Source organism: Somniosus microcephalus, chromosome 3 (genome assembly GCF_052327205.1).
Source record: "Somniosus microcephalus isolate GS21.2 chromosome 3, FLI_Smic_1.0, whole genome shotgun sequence".
Taxonomy (NCBI): Eukaryota; Metazoa; Chordata; class Chondrichthyes; order Squaliformes; family Somniosidae; genus Somniosus; species Somniosus microcephalus.
This window is the reverse complement of record NC_140989.1, coordinates 354677311-354695165: the sequence shown is the minus strand read 5'-3', so window position 1 is coordinate 354695165 and position 17855 is coordinate 354677311. Positions and strand designations below refer to the sequence as shown.

At 40.4% G+C, this 17855-nt stretch overlaps 1 protein-coding gene across 6 annotated transcripts in view; it reads left to right on the top strand.

Annotated features, from left to right (window-relative positions):
- LOC147122356 (endophilin-B1-like) overlaps positions 1-17855 on the top strand; it is a 39928-nt gene that overhangs the window by 16657 nt on the left and 5416 nt on the right. Inside the window, exons 2-9 of one of the 6 annotated variants that reach the window (XM_085983435.1) lie at positions 849-990; positions 4748-4876; positions 5865-5998; positions 7662-7754; positions 11949-11987; positions 15071-15094; positions 17273-17362; positions 17614-17714. In XM_085983435.1, the coding sequence (XP_085839561.1) occupies positions 849-990; positions 4748-4876; positions 5865-5998; positions 7662-7754; positions 11949-11987; positions 15071-15094; positions 17273-17362; positions 17614-17714 (752 nt within the window). Of the gene's footprint in view, positions 1-848; positions 991-4747; positions 4877-5864; positions 5999-7661; positions 7755-11948; positions 12036-15070; positions 15095-17272; positions 17363-17613; positions 17715-17855 lie in introns of all 6 variants that reach the window. The other 5 variants (XM_085983432.1, XM_085983434.1, XM_085983436.1 and 2 more) reach the window with 5 other exon arrangements.

The window sequence follows — 17855 nt, the reverse complement described above, 5'->3', positions numbered from 1 at the left end:
CCACACCTGGAGTACTGTGAGCAGTTCTGGGCACCACAGCTTAGGAAGGATATATTGGCCTTGGAGGGAGTGCAGCGTAGGTTTACCAGAATGACACCTGGACTCCAAGGGTTAAATTACGAGGAGAGATTACAGAAACTAGGGTTGTATTCCCTGGAATTTAGACGGTTAAGGGATGATTTGATCGAAGTTTTCAAGATATTAAAGGGAACTGATGGGGTAGATAGAGAGAAACTATTTCCGCTGGTTGGAGAGTCTAGGACTAGGGTATATAACCTAAAATTTAGAGCCAGACCTTTCAGGAGTGAAGTTCGGAAACACTTCTACATGCAAAGGATGGTAGAAGTTTGGAACTTGCTTCCGCAAACGGCAATTGATGTCGAGTCAATTGTTCATTTTAAATCTGAGAATTTCTTTTGTTAACCAAAGGTATTAAGGGATATGGGGCAAAGGCAGGTATATGGAGTTGGGTCACAGATCAGCCATGATCTCATTGAATGGCAGAACAGGCTCAAAGGGCTAAATGGGCTACTCCTGTCCCCGTGTTCCTAACATAGAATCCTACAGTCATTGGGTCAAATTCCAGAGTTGCCTGTGATTTGGTGGGTAAATTTAGATGGTTCTTGGCTAGGTGACTAGATCGAGGTTGTTTCTTGGAAGTGCAGTTGACAATGATTTTGAAGAAGAATGCAGACCTGCTTGCTATCTTCGCAGCTGCAGGATGGCGTGTAGTTACTTCCAAGCATAACGCAGTGGGATCACGATGTTGTGCAACTGAAAGTCGTGTCACCATTTTTTTGAAAATGTAAATTTTAAATTTTGATTTCCATCTAATTGGTCTGCTTCAGTTTACAGAGGAGAAGTTTGGCCAAGCCGAGAAGACAGAGTTGGATGCCCACCTGGAGAATCTGTTGAGCAAAGCAGAAAGCACAAAACAATGGACTGAGAAAATAATGAAGCAGACTGAAGTGTTGTTGCAGCCAAACCCAAGTAAGGAATAATTTTACATGGTGTATTGTATTTTTTTTTTAAATCCCACAAGAACCATTAATTTGGTATCAAATTTAAATACAGGAAACTTTGAGTTATCCAGAGGCGAACCATCTGGCAAGCTCGAGCCACCGGCAAAAATCGGGAGCCGTTTTTTATTCTTTTCGTTTCTTTTCTTTGCTTTTTTTTTCCCCAGTCAAGCACTGCAAGGTCTGTAGCTATAGCAACAGCTTCAGCTACAGACGCTTGCAGCTGCAGCCGACTGTTTAGAAGCTGTTGCTAAGCAACAGTGTTTGTTGTCAGATACAGAGATGAAAATCTCCGTATCTTTCAACATTAACTCTGGAGTGTCCGGCAGTTTTGAGGGAACGGCAGCAGCTCGGTCCCGTCGGTGCCGGATAGCACAAAGTTTCCTGTAACAAGGTTAGAACTGCAGCTTATAGGATATATAGAAGTTGCAACACGGAATAGGCCATTTGACCCAACCAGTTCATGTTGGATGTTGCAAGTTGAAGTGTTATGTATGTTGAATTTTTACATTTTATATATTTTAATACTATGATGCAGGCTGAATGGCTTAAACCCTTTTGCAAAGCCATTTTGCAGCCTGCAGAAAACCCTTACCTTTAATTTTTACACCAAATTAGACTTTACTCTTTGCCAGCATTTTCTGTTTCTATTTCAGATTTCCATCGTCCGCCGTATTTTGATTTTGCAACCTTTACTCTCGATTTTAAATTTAATTTACTAATAGTTTGAGTGAAGTGCTGCTGATCATGTACTGTAATTTGTTTTTCTTTTTTTTAATTTATTCTGATTTTGCTTGTTGAATCGATCTGTTTTAATTTAATGTTTTTTTCCCCCCTCTAATTAAATACGGAATGGGCCATTCAGCCCAACCAGTTAAATTTTTTAAAATGTAATTAGCGGAAGGATTTTGCACTCTCTTTTTCTGGGTTTCAAGTTACACAAACTGAAACACTTGGATGTTTTGAAACTGTAGAGGACTCCAGTACTGAGAACTATTGGCTTTGTGGTTTTTCAAGGTGACCGCTTTTGTATACTTTGGTACTTTCATTACCCTAAAGTGAGACAGCCAACTGCAGTCAGATCCTCTGGCTTCAGAACAAGTTTTTTTTTTTTTTTTTTTTAAAAAGGTCCTGTTACTAAAACTACACACCTTCTTAACTATGTTTCTTGCTGAAGACTTCTGAAAAGATTTATTGAAAACCTTGAATGTTTAGGTTAAATGTTTCAAAGCTGACAGTGTTTTAACTATGTGTAACACTGCCAGTAAGAAATATGAAACCTAATATCCAAAGGGAGGTCATTTTTCCAGTTCTTGTTACATAAACAACCAACTTGATGGTGAAAATTTAGTTTAAAATGTTGTACAAGTTTTGGGAGTATATAAATCTCTCTCGATCTATAAGTCATGGTGCAGTCTCCTTAAAGAACTTCTTTTCTTCTCTTTCCCCACCCTTCCCCCTCCTAAAAATGGAATGCTATTTAGCAACTGGCATCACTGTCCATTGTACAGGTGATTTATTACCCGATTAGTTTCGGAACATAGGAACAGGAGTAGATCATTCAGCCTCTCTAGCAATTTCATTGAGATCATGCCTGATCTGTATCTTATAACTCCATATACAGGAAACTTTCGATTTACCGGCACCTAAATAACCGGAAATCTCGGTTAACCGACAAAATTCAGGAGTAGGTTCAGGTAACTTTTATTACTTGCCTTCCTCCATTTGTTGCTGTGCAAAGGTGTGGCTGCAGCTGTTGCTAAGCTACAGAGACACTTGCAACTTGTGGCCATTGTTCTGAAGCAACAGGGTTTGTTGCTTTATACGGAGCTCTCAGCTCCGTATCTTTTACTATAGCTTTCGGTTTTCCGGAATTTTTGATGAACCGGCACCACGTCGGTCCTGTCCGTGCCAGATTTTTTAAAAGTTTCCTGTACCCGTCTTAGTTCCATATCGCTTGATACCCTTTACCTAACAAAAATCGATCAACCTCCGTTTTGAAATTTTCAATTGACCTAGCCTCTACTGCTTTTGGGGCGAGAGTGAGTTCCAGATTTCCACTATCCTTTGTGTGAAGAAGTTTGCATGGTATTCTTGAATGAATTTTAAAGTGTTTGATTCCATTCTATCCAATGGATACTTCTGGATGACTGTGGAATGCTGCTCTTGTTTCATTGGTGAGCAGTGTCCCAATGATCTTGCCAATCCGTGATCTCAGCAGTGCTTCGGCTAACTGGGAAAATGTGATCTCACTCCACAGGAGATGCCCTCTGCCTGCAGTATACCTTTTTATAGTAATTTTGATATTGAGATAGGACTTCACAACATATCTGTTTTTCTCCATATTTTGGTGAGTGACTATCAAATTCGCTGTCCTTCATATAGCGAGTAGGATCTCTTTAAAATCACTAAACCAAGCTTCATTTACTTGAGTGTAAATATGAAAAAATGGTTATTGAAATACTAAATTCCGCAATTTGGCTATGTCTATTTAAATCTCGTGTGTTTGTCATGCTTATCAACTGACTTGCCTAAAAGTTCTTGGTTCTCACCAGAATTTTACTGAAGAGTAATGGGTGAGTGGCATTTTTCAAGGGAGTGTTGATTTTTCACTCGAATTTCAGTCAAATATAACTGCCTGTCCTGTTCACTTGAAGTGTGCAAAGCACCCAACAAAAGCCTAGATTTTGTCCTTCCAAACTTGCATTGGGCTTAAAGAGCATTGTGTGTTCTAATACGAAGGTGATGCAATGTTCACAGGTCGGTTGCTATTCTTTACAGTTGAGTTGAATAGTTGAGAGAAGGCTGAAATCCCAATATTGCCACTAAAAATGTAATCCTGCCATTTAGAATTTATAATCCTAATTAAAAAAAAAAAAAGCATTCAGCTTTAACAAAGATTGAGATTTATAGACTGGTTCTGGCTTTATATAAGTGTGATATACTGTATAATGAAATTCAAAAATTGATTTTTTTAAATTCTGAATGTTGTGCTCATCAAGGTGATGGATCTTGGTGCTACGGAATGCTTAACCATTTCATGCACTCGAGCGCTCCTAGTTAAGGTATAGCAAAGGTTAAATGCAGAGTTAAACCCCAGCAATGGTCCTCAAACTAAACTTTGTGAGCGCCCCCAATACTGCACCAGTATAACATCAGCTATCCTGTGGCCTCTAAGTGAGCTTGGCAACTAGGGCTGTATTAGGGTTAGTTTTGTTCTATATGTTCATGCCTACAAATAAATGGGCTGTTATTACCCAAACTGGTCATTTTATATAAAAGCTTTACAACCAGCAGACAAACAAGACTTTCATCCTTCCAGCTTGGGCTGGCTTTGAATCCAGGTGTCAGATGTTAAAGGCCAGTACCTAATTCACTAGGCGAAGGTATCTAGAGTTATGGCGCTTAGGCGGTTAAATGGAGCTGAGGTACAGATCAGCCATGATCTAATTGAATGGTGGAGCGGGCTCAAGGGGCTACATGGCCTACTCCTGTTTCTATGTACCACCCAGTCCCACTAAAAAAAAAAGTATCTACTACTGAAATCAAAACAATTGCTCTGTTTGGCCGCCTTGGGCAATTATAACCGAACTCGTCATTATCATTGAAATGTGTGTTGGATGCTTTTACTGCTTGTGTGCAGCCGCAGAAAATTGAACCTCATTTGCAGTCTTGTGATCTATTAACACATGATCTCTAAATCAAATTTTATTTGCTTCTATCCTTAGATGCTAGAATAGAAGAATTTGTGTATGTGAAGCTGGATCGAAAAGCACCGTCTCGTATGAATAACTGTGAACAGTTAGGCCAGTATATGCTTGATGCTGGAAATGATTTTGGTCCTGGAACTGCATATGGTAAGAGAATTGGAGCATTTAGACAAAACCTAACTTCCATTTTGCATTGCTGAGTACAGTGATAAAACATTTAATTTAGTTCCTTAAAACAAGGTTTCAGCCATATGATCATTGACGAGAGATAAGTTCAGTGTGCCCACAGGCACGATGGGCTGAATGGCCTCCTTCTGTGCTGTATCATTCTGTGACAAATGTTGTGCTACACTTTATATTTAAAAAAAAAAAATTAAAAAATAGCTATCACTTTTAGCCTGAACTCAGATGATGAACTTCAGCTTTCTCGCCTCTCACCAGAGTTGAACCTGCTTGTGCCATCTATTAGAAGAGTCAGCCAATCTGATTTGGTTTGCTTGTTATCCTTTTAAGATGACTGGCACACAGCAGTCCATGCACTGACGATCAGTGGAGAGAGAAACCGAGTTAACATCTCCGGTCAATGACCCTTCGCCTGACGAAAGGTCATCGACCTGAAACGTTAACTCTGTTTCTCTCTCCACAGATGCTGCCTGACCTGAGTATTTCCAGCATTTTCTGTTTTTATTTCAGATTTCCAGCATCCGCAGTATTTTGCTTTTGTGTTGCTGACAATCCGTGTTGGTCATTACTGACCAGTTGGGAATAACTTTCAGGTGTACACAATACTGGTCTCGAATTGCTGGGATCTACGCAAAACTTAATTTTTAATCAAGCTGAAATATTTTGGTTACCTGGCAATAAACATCTGCTGGAAGAATCTCCGTTCTGGTACGATGGTCAGATCATATTTTCAACAGGTAGACCAGTAACAGAACTGCATAAAACTGCCTTCAGGTGGCAGCTGATTGTTTTGGGCCAGTAGAATTTCAGCTATGTGGAATATAATTCTCCCATCATGCTATTTAGCACTAGCATAACAGCAGAATTGTATTGAAGTAGAAATTGGAAAGGTCGCTTTTATAATCGGGCAAAGGGATAGCCTGAGTAATTTTGAAACTTTTTTCCCCCACAGGCAGTGCTCTTATTAAATGTGGAGAAACTGAAAACCGAATTGGTGCTGCAGAAAGGGAGCTAATACATATGACGGCAATTAACTTTTTGACACCCCTTAGGAACTTCCTGGAAGGAGACTATAGAACAATATATGTGAGTTGAAGCCACTTCCTCTTGACTGTTTTAGTCCATGCAACCTTGTTGCTTAAAGTCTTCGTTATGTGCACAGTCCTTCACCTCCAGAGTCCTGAGTTTATTTGAGGATATGAAATTCCTTTCCTTCCTGGCATGTACGAACACCCTGTGGCTCCGTAGGTGAGCAGCTTCCGTTGCTCCGTCAAGAATGGATAGGAGATAATCGTACTCCAGTACGATTTGGACAGGCTGGGTGATTGGGTAGATGCATGGCAAATGCAGTATAATGTGGGTAAATGCGAGGTTATCCACTTCGGTGGCAAAAACAGGAAGGCAGATTATTATCTGAACGGCAATAGATTGGGAAAAGGGGAAGTGCAACGCGACCTGGGTGTCTTTGTGCACCAGTTGCTGAAGGTAAGGTAAGCATGCAGGTGCAGCAGGCGGTTAAGAAGGCAAATGGTATGTTGGCCTTCATAGCGAGAGGATTTGAGTACAGGAGCAAGGATGTCTTGCTGCAGTTGTACAGGGCCTTGGTGAGACCACACCTTGAGTATTGTGTGCTGTTTTGGTCGCCTTATCTGAGGAAGGATGTTCTTGCCATGGAGGGAGTGCAGTGAAGATTCACCAGACTGATACCTGGGATGGCAGGAATGACGTTATGAGGAGAGATTGGGTCAATTAGGCTTATATTCGCTAGAGTTTAGAAGAATGAGAGGGGATCTCATTGAATCTTATAAAATTCTAACAGGACTAGACAGACTAGATGCAGGAAGGATGTTCCCGATGGCGGGGGAGTCCAGAACCAGGGGTCACAGTCTAAGGATAAGGGGTAAGCCATTTAGGACTGAGATGGGGAGGAATTTCTTCACCCAGAGAGTGGTGAACCTGTGAAATTCTCTGCCACACAGGGCAGTTGAGGCCAATTCATTAAATATATTCAAGAAGGAGTTGGATATATTTCTTGAGGCTAAAGGGATCAAGGGATATGGAGAGAAGGCAGGGACAGGATACTGAGTTTGGATGATCAGCCATGATCTCATTGAATGGCGGAGCAGGCTCGAGGGGCCGAATGGCCGACTCCTGCTACTATCTTCTATGTAACTCTCTGACTTTCCTTTCTTGCTTTTCATCCATTCTATTAATGTAGGATCAAACCTGCATTCTGCTATTTTGTTGTACTGGCTTGAATTTAAAACTCCTTCAAGCTCCGATTGAGTGAGGTTGGTTACAAGGGAATTAAGCTATTGCAGTTGGCAAATGGCATTGACACCAGCTGGACATATAGCAGGTATCACTGGCTGGAAATCTGAAATGGGAACCTTAACTGAATTTTCCCCATTAGAACCTGCTGATGCTTAGACTAATTGTAATCCCAGTGAACTCAGCACAAACTGGCAATTAAATATACAACCTTCTGGTCTGTATGACTCCGTTAGACATTTCTTCTGGTAGCTGCTAAGTTTTAGGACCTGGCGTATTTAGTGTCGTGTCTGACACTCTGGGTTTGAGAGTGGAGAATGGCTGTGTAGACCAGCCCTGCACTACTCTAACAGTCTGGCAAAGCGCTGTTTACTACCGCTACATGATGCAGAGTGGGAAGTCGGTTCTTTTTGTGTGCTGGACAGTTGGTTTCAATTAGAATTATTAGTGTTTTATGACATTAAATTGATGCTTTCAGAAAGAACGCAAACTCTTGCAGAATAAAAGACTGGATTTGGATGCAGCAAAAGCAAGAGTGAAGAAGGCAAAGGTCTCGGAGGCCCGTTCAGCAGTAAGTAAAGCACATAAATGGTGTAATTCAGTGCACAATCTATTGTAAGTTGTTACTTGATGTAAATTTCAAGTGAAAGTCTACTTTGAGGAAAAGCTCCCAACTACTGAGGCTCCGTGTGCTTTAAAAATAAATTGTAAGATTGAGTATGAAAGTGCTAGATATCATCATTCTCAGAATGCAAATAGTCTTAAGTATAGTTTTTGTATGAAAAAAAGTTACTTGGTTTGGAAATTTAATTTAAGCATGCAATAATGCAAAGTTATTGAAATGTGATACTTTTTATCTGTGCCAAGTTTTGAGTTAATACAGAGTCTAGCAATGTTTTAAGTAACTGGTTCAAAATGCCTCTTCAGAAAAATAATATTTATAATGTCCTTAAGTGTAAATACAGCACTTACTACTGGAGATATGTAGCACACTGTGTACAATTTAGGTGTCCGCCAGGGCTCAGTTGTCGCATTCTCGCCTCTGAGTCAGAGGTTGTGGGTTCAAGTCCCACTACAGCGACTTGAGCGCATAATCTAGTGCAGTACTAAGGGAGTGCTGTACCCTTCAGAGTTGCCGTCTTTCAGATGGGACGTTCAACCGAGGCTCCGCCTACCCCCTCGGGTGGACATAAGATCCCATGGCACTATTTCAAAAAAGTGCAGGGGAGTTTCTCCTGGTGTCCTGGCCAATATTTATCCCTAACCAACATCACTAAAACAGATCATCAATCATTATCACATTGCTGTTTGTGGAACCTTGCTGTGTGCAAATTGGCTGCCACGTTTCCTACATTACAACAGTGACTGCACTTCAAAAGTACTTCATTGGTTGTAAAGTGCTTTAGGATGCCCTGAGGTGGTGAAAGGTGCTGTACAAATGTAAGTCTGTCTTCCAATGCCCAAATAATGTGTACGTGTACCATGGAGTGCCGACAGATACAGCTTCAATGTCTACTCTGCTTAGTTCCCACTCGGATGTGCAGAGCAAAACCTACAGGGACAGGGAGAAACAGAGGGGAGAGTCATGTCTAGATGGTCCCAAGCTGGCCACTTGCTTCCCCTCTTCTGCAGAGGCATCGAGGCCAGATGGACTGAAGATGGGGAGAATTTACAAAGAGCAAAAATTAAACGTGAACTTGGGTAGCAGGGTTTAAATCACCATGTACTAAACGCTTGTTTTGGTGCATTCATTCCATGCATTGAGATTTGTATCATTTTTCAGTCAAGAGAAATCTGCAAACCAAGTTTATGAAACTGGTATTTGTAATTTAACCCTTTAAGCTGATGTAAGCCCCCAAAGTGCGGACCAAGTGATATACAAGGTCGACGTCACCGGCTTGTTGTAAGAAAGACAGACCAAATAATTGAAGTCAACGGTTTATTCAGGCCTGGGGAGAACTTCTTGCGTCCCTACGCAAGTCCAAACTCCAACGAGCCTCTCAAGTCCACATAGTTATACACATTTTGCCAACCATACCTCCTCCGAGATCCAATCGATTTAAAAGTTTACACATTAATCACTATCTGGGAGTGGCTGTTTCTTACAGGGTTAACATATAGTATAAGTTTAGTTTCTCTATGAATGGGTCATGCTGGTCTGCTGATTTCTTGGAAATTAGTCATACCCCTTCTGGCCCCTATAAGTTTCATTTCTCCAGACTGGTAGATGTCATTTCTGCAAGTAGGCATACAGGTAATTAGTACACTTCATCTTTAAACATTCTGTGGCTGCAATTGAATCCTGATTGTCTTGCCCTGTTATGTCCAATTTTTAATATCTTACTTCATAAGCCCTGGTATCGTTCTGGTGAATCTGTGCTGTACCCCATTCAAGAGCTGGGGTTCAGTACCCAAAACTGAACACAGTACACCCGTTGGGGTCTGACCAAGGCTCTGTACAACTGAAGCATTGCTTCCTCCCCTTGATATTCCAGCCACCTTGAGATAAAGGCCAACATTCCATTAGCAGCTTGGATTTCCTTTTGTACCTGTGCACCAGCTTTTAGTGATCTGTCCACGTGGATGCCCAAATCCACTTGCTCCGCCACAGTTCCTAGCCTCATGCCACTAAGAAAATATTCCAATTTGTCTTTCTTGGATTCAAAGTGGATGACCTCTTGTTGATCCCTAAGACGGTTTGATTTTTCAATGGCTAAGTTGAACCCAAGTTCAGTTGAAATAAAGTGAAGGTGTGTATGGCGAAGTGCAGTCTGGGTATTGTGGAATGCCCAGTAATGAAGTACTTTATAAAAATCCGAGGCTAATTCCAAGTTCGGCTGGAGAAGGCTGCAGAGATAGGGCGATAAGGCCATGGAGGGGTTTGTAAATTTAGATAAGGAATTTGTAAAAAAACACAAGACAGGGAGCCAGTGGCGGTGGGTGGGGTGGGATGATAGGTGAGCAGGAGCTAGCCCTAATGATATGTCTGAAACTAAGAATCACTTAGTTTGCAGGAAAGTGGAATCGTTCCAAGTGTCTGCGATGTGGCAACCATGTTAGATGTCAGTTGCATATTTTATTAAACCACTATTGTAGGTAGAAATGGGTAAAGCTAACTATTACTTGAAATCCTGCAGTCATGTATTAGTTTGCTTCAATTAAATACAGATGGACCCATTTAAAGTCAGACGATCTGGCGAGTGTTCCTTAAATGTGTTACTGGCTAGTACGACCTTTGGAGTGGGTAGTGCAGTGAGTTGGCACGATATTCTTTCAGCGCTGCAGCCTGCATTGGAATCCATCTCGGGCTGATCGATGAAAGCCTTTTTCTTTGCTCTCTCTCCCAAACTTAATTCATTTAAGCCCTTGTTGAGCCAAGAGTTTTTAGCAGAAAGCCGAGGTTTAAGCTTTGCAGTCTAGATAGATGACAGTTAAAAGGGGCCTCATTGAAGTATAAAATAAATAGTATAGATTGGTACGGTAAACCCAGATTATTACTTCAAAGTAAGCAGTACCAAGGACATAAATGGAAATTAATGAAAAGTAAATTCAGAACAGATAGCAGGAAAAACTTCTTTGCTCGAGAGTGAAAAGTATTTGGTATAATCTACCAAGCAAGGTAATAAAAGCAAAGTCATTGGGATTATTCAAAGTACATTTAGATTCCAACGGCACAGTTAATGTACTTGAGGGAATGAGAGTTGATGGGCCAATAGGCCTTTCCTCATCTCTGGCCTTTCTTGTGTTCTATTAGATTTTAGTAATGATGGATGCTGTGTGAAATAGATAAGTAATCACTGATGCAGTGTGTTGTTTTTTGTGCTGGAGGTTAAAGCATGTAGTTGGAGCACAGTAGAGACCATTCTGCATTTGGCATGTGCTATACCTGACGTCGGCGTGCTTAACCCCAGTGCCAGCTTGAAAAGCATTCCATTTCTCGACACCAGTATCTTTCACCTTAAGTACAAATTAAACCAAAATGCTACGATTTTGATACTGGGTAATGGTTTAAGTTACTACAAAAGCTTGACTGAGTTAGATGGAGGTCAAAAATAACGTCCCTAAAAAAGGCATGACACTGTTAATTGAGGAATGGTCAAAAGGCTATTAGATCTGTAACGATGGTGTGATTTTTGTTGACACTACATAGATCAGTGTGATGTATTTATGCATAGCTTACCTGTATGTGATGATGCTGCAATTTAATTCCACTAATTGCACTTTATAGTAGCTGTGTTGGGTGGGGCCCAGACCACAATCGAATCTAGATTAATTCCCTAACACCAAGTTAATAGACACACCGACCCAAGTAAACAGAACTGATGGTTTCAGGTTCTGGGAGTTAGCAGACGCGGCTACTAAAGCAGTTGGGATGCTAATAAGTAAAATCAGCCAGTTCCCACACCAGACTGCTAGCACCTTCTGCTGGCGAGTGTGAGTGACTGTTTGGTGAGAAGAAAAACAGACTTGGCTCTGATGCCCTTCAGTCAAATAGCTGGCTGATGCTCACCGTTTAGGTTCATACATGAATGGTCAGTTAGGCATGGTACTAGCGCTTGTCGAACTGTACCCCAGTAAGAGTCGGTGCTTCAGGAGAGATGGGAGTAAAGAACCATATGGCATAAAAATTACACTTAGAATCCACTACTGATTAGTGTACCATAACTTATACAGTGCGCGCCTCTTCAGCCTTACCGCTTAACCTAACGTAATCTGTCTAATATAAATGTCTCTTGTCCTTGTCTACTTTACCTGAATGTTCTAGCAACTAAACGCTTCTGAAGCTGAAGGAGACAACTTTATGGTAAATTTCTCTTACATGCTCAACTTGCTGCATGTAACATGGCTGAAGGTTTGTTGGCCTTGTGTGTTTTGACATTGTACTTGAATGCTTACTCTTGCTATCACAGCCCAGAGTGTTCCTGAGTTGACAAGAGTGTTCTTGTTACCTTGGGTAAACTGATTATTTTTTTTTCCTCCTCTGGTTCAATATTTTAACATCTCTGATTATATAAGCCTCCAGTATTTCTGTGGATGGGATTGTGTATTTCAGCTGCAAGATTCTACAATGATTAGAGAATGCTGAAATGAATGTTTCCAGTTATCACATCCACTGCATTTTGAGGTCTCTCTCTAATGATTGAGCTGATCTCTCAATTCCCAAGTGTGCCCATACCAAACATTTGTTTTAGGGGAGGAGAGCGAGAGGCAATAACTGCTTGTTTTCACATGGATACATCTCTAGTGTCCTGCTAAAAGAATAATTTCAGTTTTGATTTTGATTTTAGTTTGTATTTAAGTCGTATGTCCTGGGTGTCATTGAGTAAATGCCTTTTGATAGCAAGAGGAAGTGTAGCTGTCTTTGTTGTGTTTATTCCATTACCATTTCTGACCCTCCATGTCTTCTGAAATTGTATAATTTTGGTATTCTGTAACTATATAATTTTGGCATTAACCCTTTCAGTACTGAATGTTCTCATCAATTTTCTTTAAAACATTTGCAAAAGTTATTCACAAAAAATCACCAGAATTGGAGTCATGTACAGAATTAAAATATTTCGTCACTTTTTTGGATAACCTATGATTTTTGGTCATCCTTGACTGTACTGAAGGAGGTTTTTAACGAGAAATAAGACATGAAGTTTAGCTCTTTAATAGTCACTGGGAGTTGGTGAAAGTATGGATGAAGCTATACTTAAATATCAGCTGATGCTGTGATTCAAAGTGAAAACACTTTGCATTGCACTATTTTTAAACAAAAGTTTTAAAATTGATGTAACCCAGCTGCTGTCTAAAACTGACAGCAGTGCTTGATGGTCTTTTAGGTGCATCAGTAAAAGATTGTCCAACATTAACCCTCTATGTTCTGCACAATAGTGCAAGACATCTAGTGGGGAGGGTGAGTGTAGGGGTGGTTTTTTGCCCCTCTTCAGAATTGTCGTGCTGTATCCCATTCCTGGGGTTGTGGCAAAGCTGCTTTGGATCCAACAACTACAAAATGAGCAGCAGCCACCAGGATCACTACTTCTTCCCCTCACCCTAGCCTAATTCACCGTGGCAATGTGTCTAACTTGTGTTTCGTATATCCTCCAGTGGGATAGTTATCTTTTCTGCCATGTATTCAACTCCGGGCAGGTGGGAAACCTACTCTCAGACTAATGTGCAAGTGTTTGCTGGGAGGTACGTGAGCTTTATAAATCGTCTCTTCCCTCCCTGTAGGAAATGCCACTCCTCTGTTTTCTGCCCGTCTTCGTACCTTGTAGACAGCCTGGCTAAGACTGAAAATTTGCTGTGCAAACATATAAACCCACATGCTGTAACACTGGTGCAATGTTACCAGCGTTTATGCTGTGAGTGAAATGCTTCAATGCAGTACCTGGAAAACAGCTGGCAGTGTTGCATAGAATCTACAGCACAGTAACGGGCCATTTGGCCCAACTGGTCTATACCGGTGTTTAAACGCCACACAAGCCTTGTCTCACTCTAGTTACCTCTTCCCACCCTGGCCTCATAGCCCTCTTCTCCCTCATGAATGCATCAGCGCTGTCTGCTTCAACTACTTCACGTGCCAGCAAATTCCACATTCTCACCACTCTCTTGTGTAAAGACATTCCTCCTCAATTCTTTATTTGATGTGCTCGTGGTTATCTTATATTTGTGCTCCCTTGTTCTGGAGTCACCGACAAGTAGAAACACTTTCTCCAGATCCACCCTTTCATAATTGTACTGGTATTTAATTTATATTTAATCCTTTTTACATCACTAATGGTAGATTACTACCTTGAATTCACTCTTGGTTAGTTGAACTAGGCAAACAGCTATTGCGAGATCAGTGGTGTCCCTTATAGTTTCAAGAGATGCTGCTGTGAATTCTAAACAGCTGTTAGGAATTCCTGGAATTCAAGTGTTACAATGAGACTATAGTATTCAGGCCGTAACATTTTGACACCTTTTCAACAACTTACCTTTGTACCATAATTATGGTATGGAATAATTTTGCAATGATACTGGTGGCATCGCCTGCTTGTAGAGCCTTGGACATTTTAGAGGCTTTTCTTTGAATTCCCATCTTGGGGTGGTCCTTCCAATTTCATTACCCTGTGTTTTGGGAAGACCATGAGATAGCTGCCACAGAGAGCAAAACCGATTGGATTCTCTCTGACAATAGGTATCTTTCTACAAGAGCAGTCGATTGAAGCCGAAGAGATGATGGCTGTGAGGAAATCCATTGTTTGGGCCCACTCTCCCATTTGTAGGGAGCATGGTGTGGAGAATCACAGCAATTTAGATAGCAAGGGGTTTATTTTTTTTTTTAAAAGCCTCTGTTTACATTGCTATCTGTCATTGGGTACCCAGGCATATAGTTTCTGCTTTTCATGCTATAATGGGTCTTCACTGCAGCACAGTCCTTGGTTTCTGAGGACTGGAATGGTGCGTGTTAATATGCCTTATTGATTTTAGGCAGCGTTGAAGGCTCCCTTTTTTCTGATCCTTCAAAATATGTTTTTAAAATTTTCAAAATCCTGGAAAACATAACATTTTAGTATTTTGTTCAAAATATTCAGAATTTAGGAAGCAAGTTATTAAAAATTGAGAATCTGAATCAAGCAAAGAGCGACACAAATGTTACATGCGTCATAGCTGGAGAGCTATGGTGTTAACCTGAAGTTCAACACTAGTCTTCAGATTAAGAGCATGCAGTGGTTGTACTCGGGTTCAGTTTATTTTTGTCTTCATGGGTATGTTTCACTCTCCTGGTTCTTGTGTTGTTGAGCAGTAATTAGCATAGTACACCTGTGCATCTAACATCAATTTTATATAAAATCTGTGCATTCCACAAAAATATTGCAAATTAGTGACTTTGTTGTTTGTTTAAATGCTTAACAGCTTTGGGCAGAGGAGGTGACAAAAGTAAGTAAAAGTAAAGCTGTTTTCTTGTAGTAGTAATAACCTTGAAGCCTGTAAAGTGTTTAGGGCACAGTAACTTGGCGTGATATTTCAATTGCTTTTTTTAAAAAAATACTTGTTGTTAATCTGGTATTTGTGTGGAGCAGCCATAAGTAAATGCCTATTTCAATTTTTTTTTAAACTTGCCAATAATGAGCTCTTTTAGGGAAAGGCCGTCCTGCTGTTGTAAAATGGCTTCCTCTTCCCAGTGCAGTATACTTGTAGCAGTGAAGGATCATTGTGCAGCAATGCCTATATAATCGCAACCGAGTCCCTTGCCTTTTGGATTCTAGGTCTGTGTCTCTTCCACGTTCCCTCTGATGTAGGTGAGCTGCACTGAAACATCTGCCAATCTTATTGTTGAGTCAGACATTAGAAGGCTGCATGAGAGTGGCATAGCTTGACTTTGTTAAGGGGTAAAGTTGGGAATTTGCTGTTTGGGGGAGGGAAAGAGAGAGAACCTGTATTTGAGCACACTAACAAATAGAATTGACATACTAATTGTGTGCTGCACAATCTGATTTAATTTTGATATTTTAAAAATCGGTCGCTGTTCAACCTATTTGTTCGAAGGATTTGATGTGAAGTCAAGGGGTGCACTTACTGTGAGTTTTAATAGTGCTTGACAATCAAATTCTCAGTTATTGATGCGCATAGGTGCATGCAGTTTATTTCACTTAATGTGTGTAAAAATTAGAACTTGAAGCTATTTGTTCTCTACATATGTTGTATTAATTTCTTTTGGGCAAATAATTTTAGTTGATTCCTCTTAAAGGTGTACTATTATCTATGTTGACAGTTAAGATTCCATGAAGTCTACAATAACTACAATTTAAATCAATGGCTTTCAAATTTTTGTGTTTTGGAAATCCCTGCAAGGATTGACTCACTGGGGACCCCCTAACTTGCAAAAGACATAGTTACCCAAAGGAAACTGTGCTATTATTGTAGAAAACATATTTATTGATCTACAGAAACAGCATTCTAGTAAGAAGTAGAGAAAAATACAAAAACCGTGATAACTGATGTGTTGAAACCCAGTGACCCAATGGAGCCCCATTTGAAAGCTTGTGTTTTGGGTAATGTTTCATGATTACAATAAAGTGTGCATCAAGGTACGCAACTGAACAAGCTGTTAATTTTTGCTGAACTTGTAATGAAATGAAATGTGTAGAAACTGTTAAGTGAATTAATATAAGCTGGCTGTTGGATTTTATTGCAAGGTTTTTGAGGGGAAAGTCACCGTACTATTTCACTCAAGTCAATTTTAAATTTGAGAACGTGAGAACATATAACAATAGCAGCAGGAGTCGGCCCTTCGAGCCTGCTCCGCCATTCAATAAGATCATGGCTGATCTTCTACCTCATCTCCACCTTCCGACACTATCCCCATATCCCGTGATTCCCTTAGCATCCCAAAATCTATCGATCTCTGTCTTGAATATACTGAACGACTGAGCCTCCACAGCTCTCTGGGGTAGAGAATTCCAAAGATTCACCACCCTCTGAGTGATGAAATTTCTCCTCATCTCAGTCCTAAATGGCCGACCCCTTATTCTGAGACTGTGACCCCTAGTTCTAGACTCCCCAGTCAGAGGAAACAGCCTCTCTGCATCTACCCTGTCAAACCCTCTATGAACGTTATATGTTTCAATGAGATCACCCCTCATATTTCTAAACTCTAGGGAATATAGGTCTAGTCTAGTCAATCTCTGTTTTAAATTCACGTTTTTAATTTATATTATACACGATAGCCTAATTGTACAGTCAGATTGATGTGCAGCAAACATTTCTAGTACTGTAGTTGGGTTCCAAGTGAAATTGTTATCCTTTCAGAACCAAAGCACTTCGAGGTAACAACACACTCCATGCTATGTGTGTTTGGTTATTGCTGCCATCTTAATTTAAAATCTCAAGTGAAACATTTCTTTTTGTGGGGAGGTAAATGGTCAGAAAATAATTCGATTCTTACATTTGTTGTTAGATTATTTCACTGCATTGTGGTTTTAAGATTTTTGTGGCAAGCCGAATCTTTCAGCTGTTGTCTAGTTTAAGAAGTGCTGTTTTTTTCCCCCCAAACAATATATACTTGTTCAAATGCCTGAACATCTATTTACTCCTGCGATGTATCCTCCTACACAGGCCGAACAGGAAATGCGGATTACACAAAGTGAATTTGACCGCCAAGCAGAGATCACAAGACTTTTGCTTGAAGGAATTAGCAGTACACATGTAAGTTCTCCTCGCCCTCGTCACTGGCCGTACTGTGTTGCTTATTCATTGCGCTGTAGTCTCCATTCATTTGCCTGCTGATGTCCATTAACAAACAGTGAAAACATGACTGGTAATTACATGAATTATTTCACTCTAAAGGCATTAAATTGTCTTAGTTCTTGTTCTTATGATTTAAATACTAAATAGCTGATTAGTAACCTTTCACCAATGTATCTTTTCTGTTGTACTTTGTTCCTCTCCCCCCATAGGCACATCACCTTCGCTGTCTGCATGACTATGTTGATGCCCAGATGACCTACTATGCCCAATGTTACCAGTATATGGTTGATTTACAGAAGCAACTTGGAAGGTAATAAAGGATTTCTGAGAGGAAAAACCTCCTTTTCCCATTATATGATGACTCACAGGATTAAAGTAGTTTTAACAATGTTTACATTTTCACTATGATTTTGTACAGAGCTGCAGACTAACCAATTTTCTGACCAAAAAA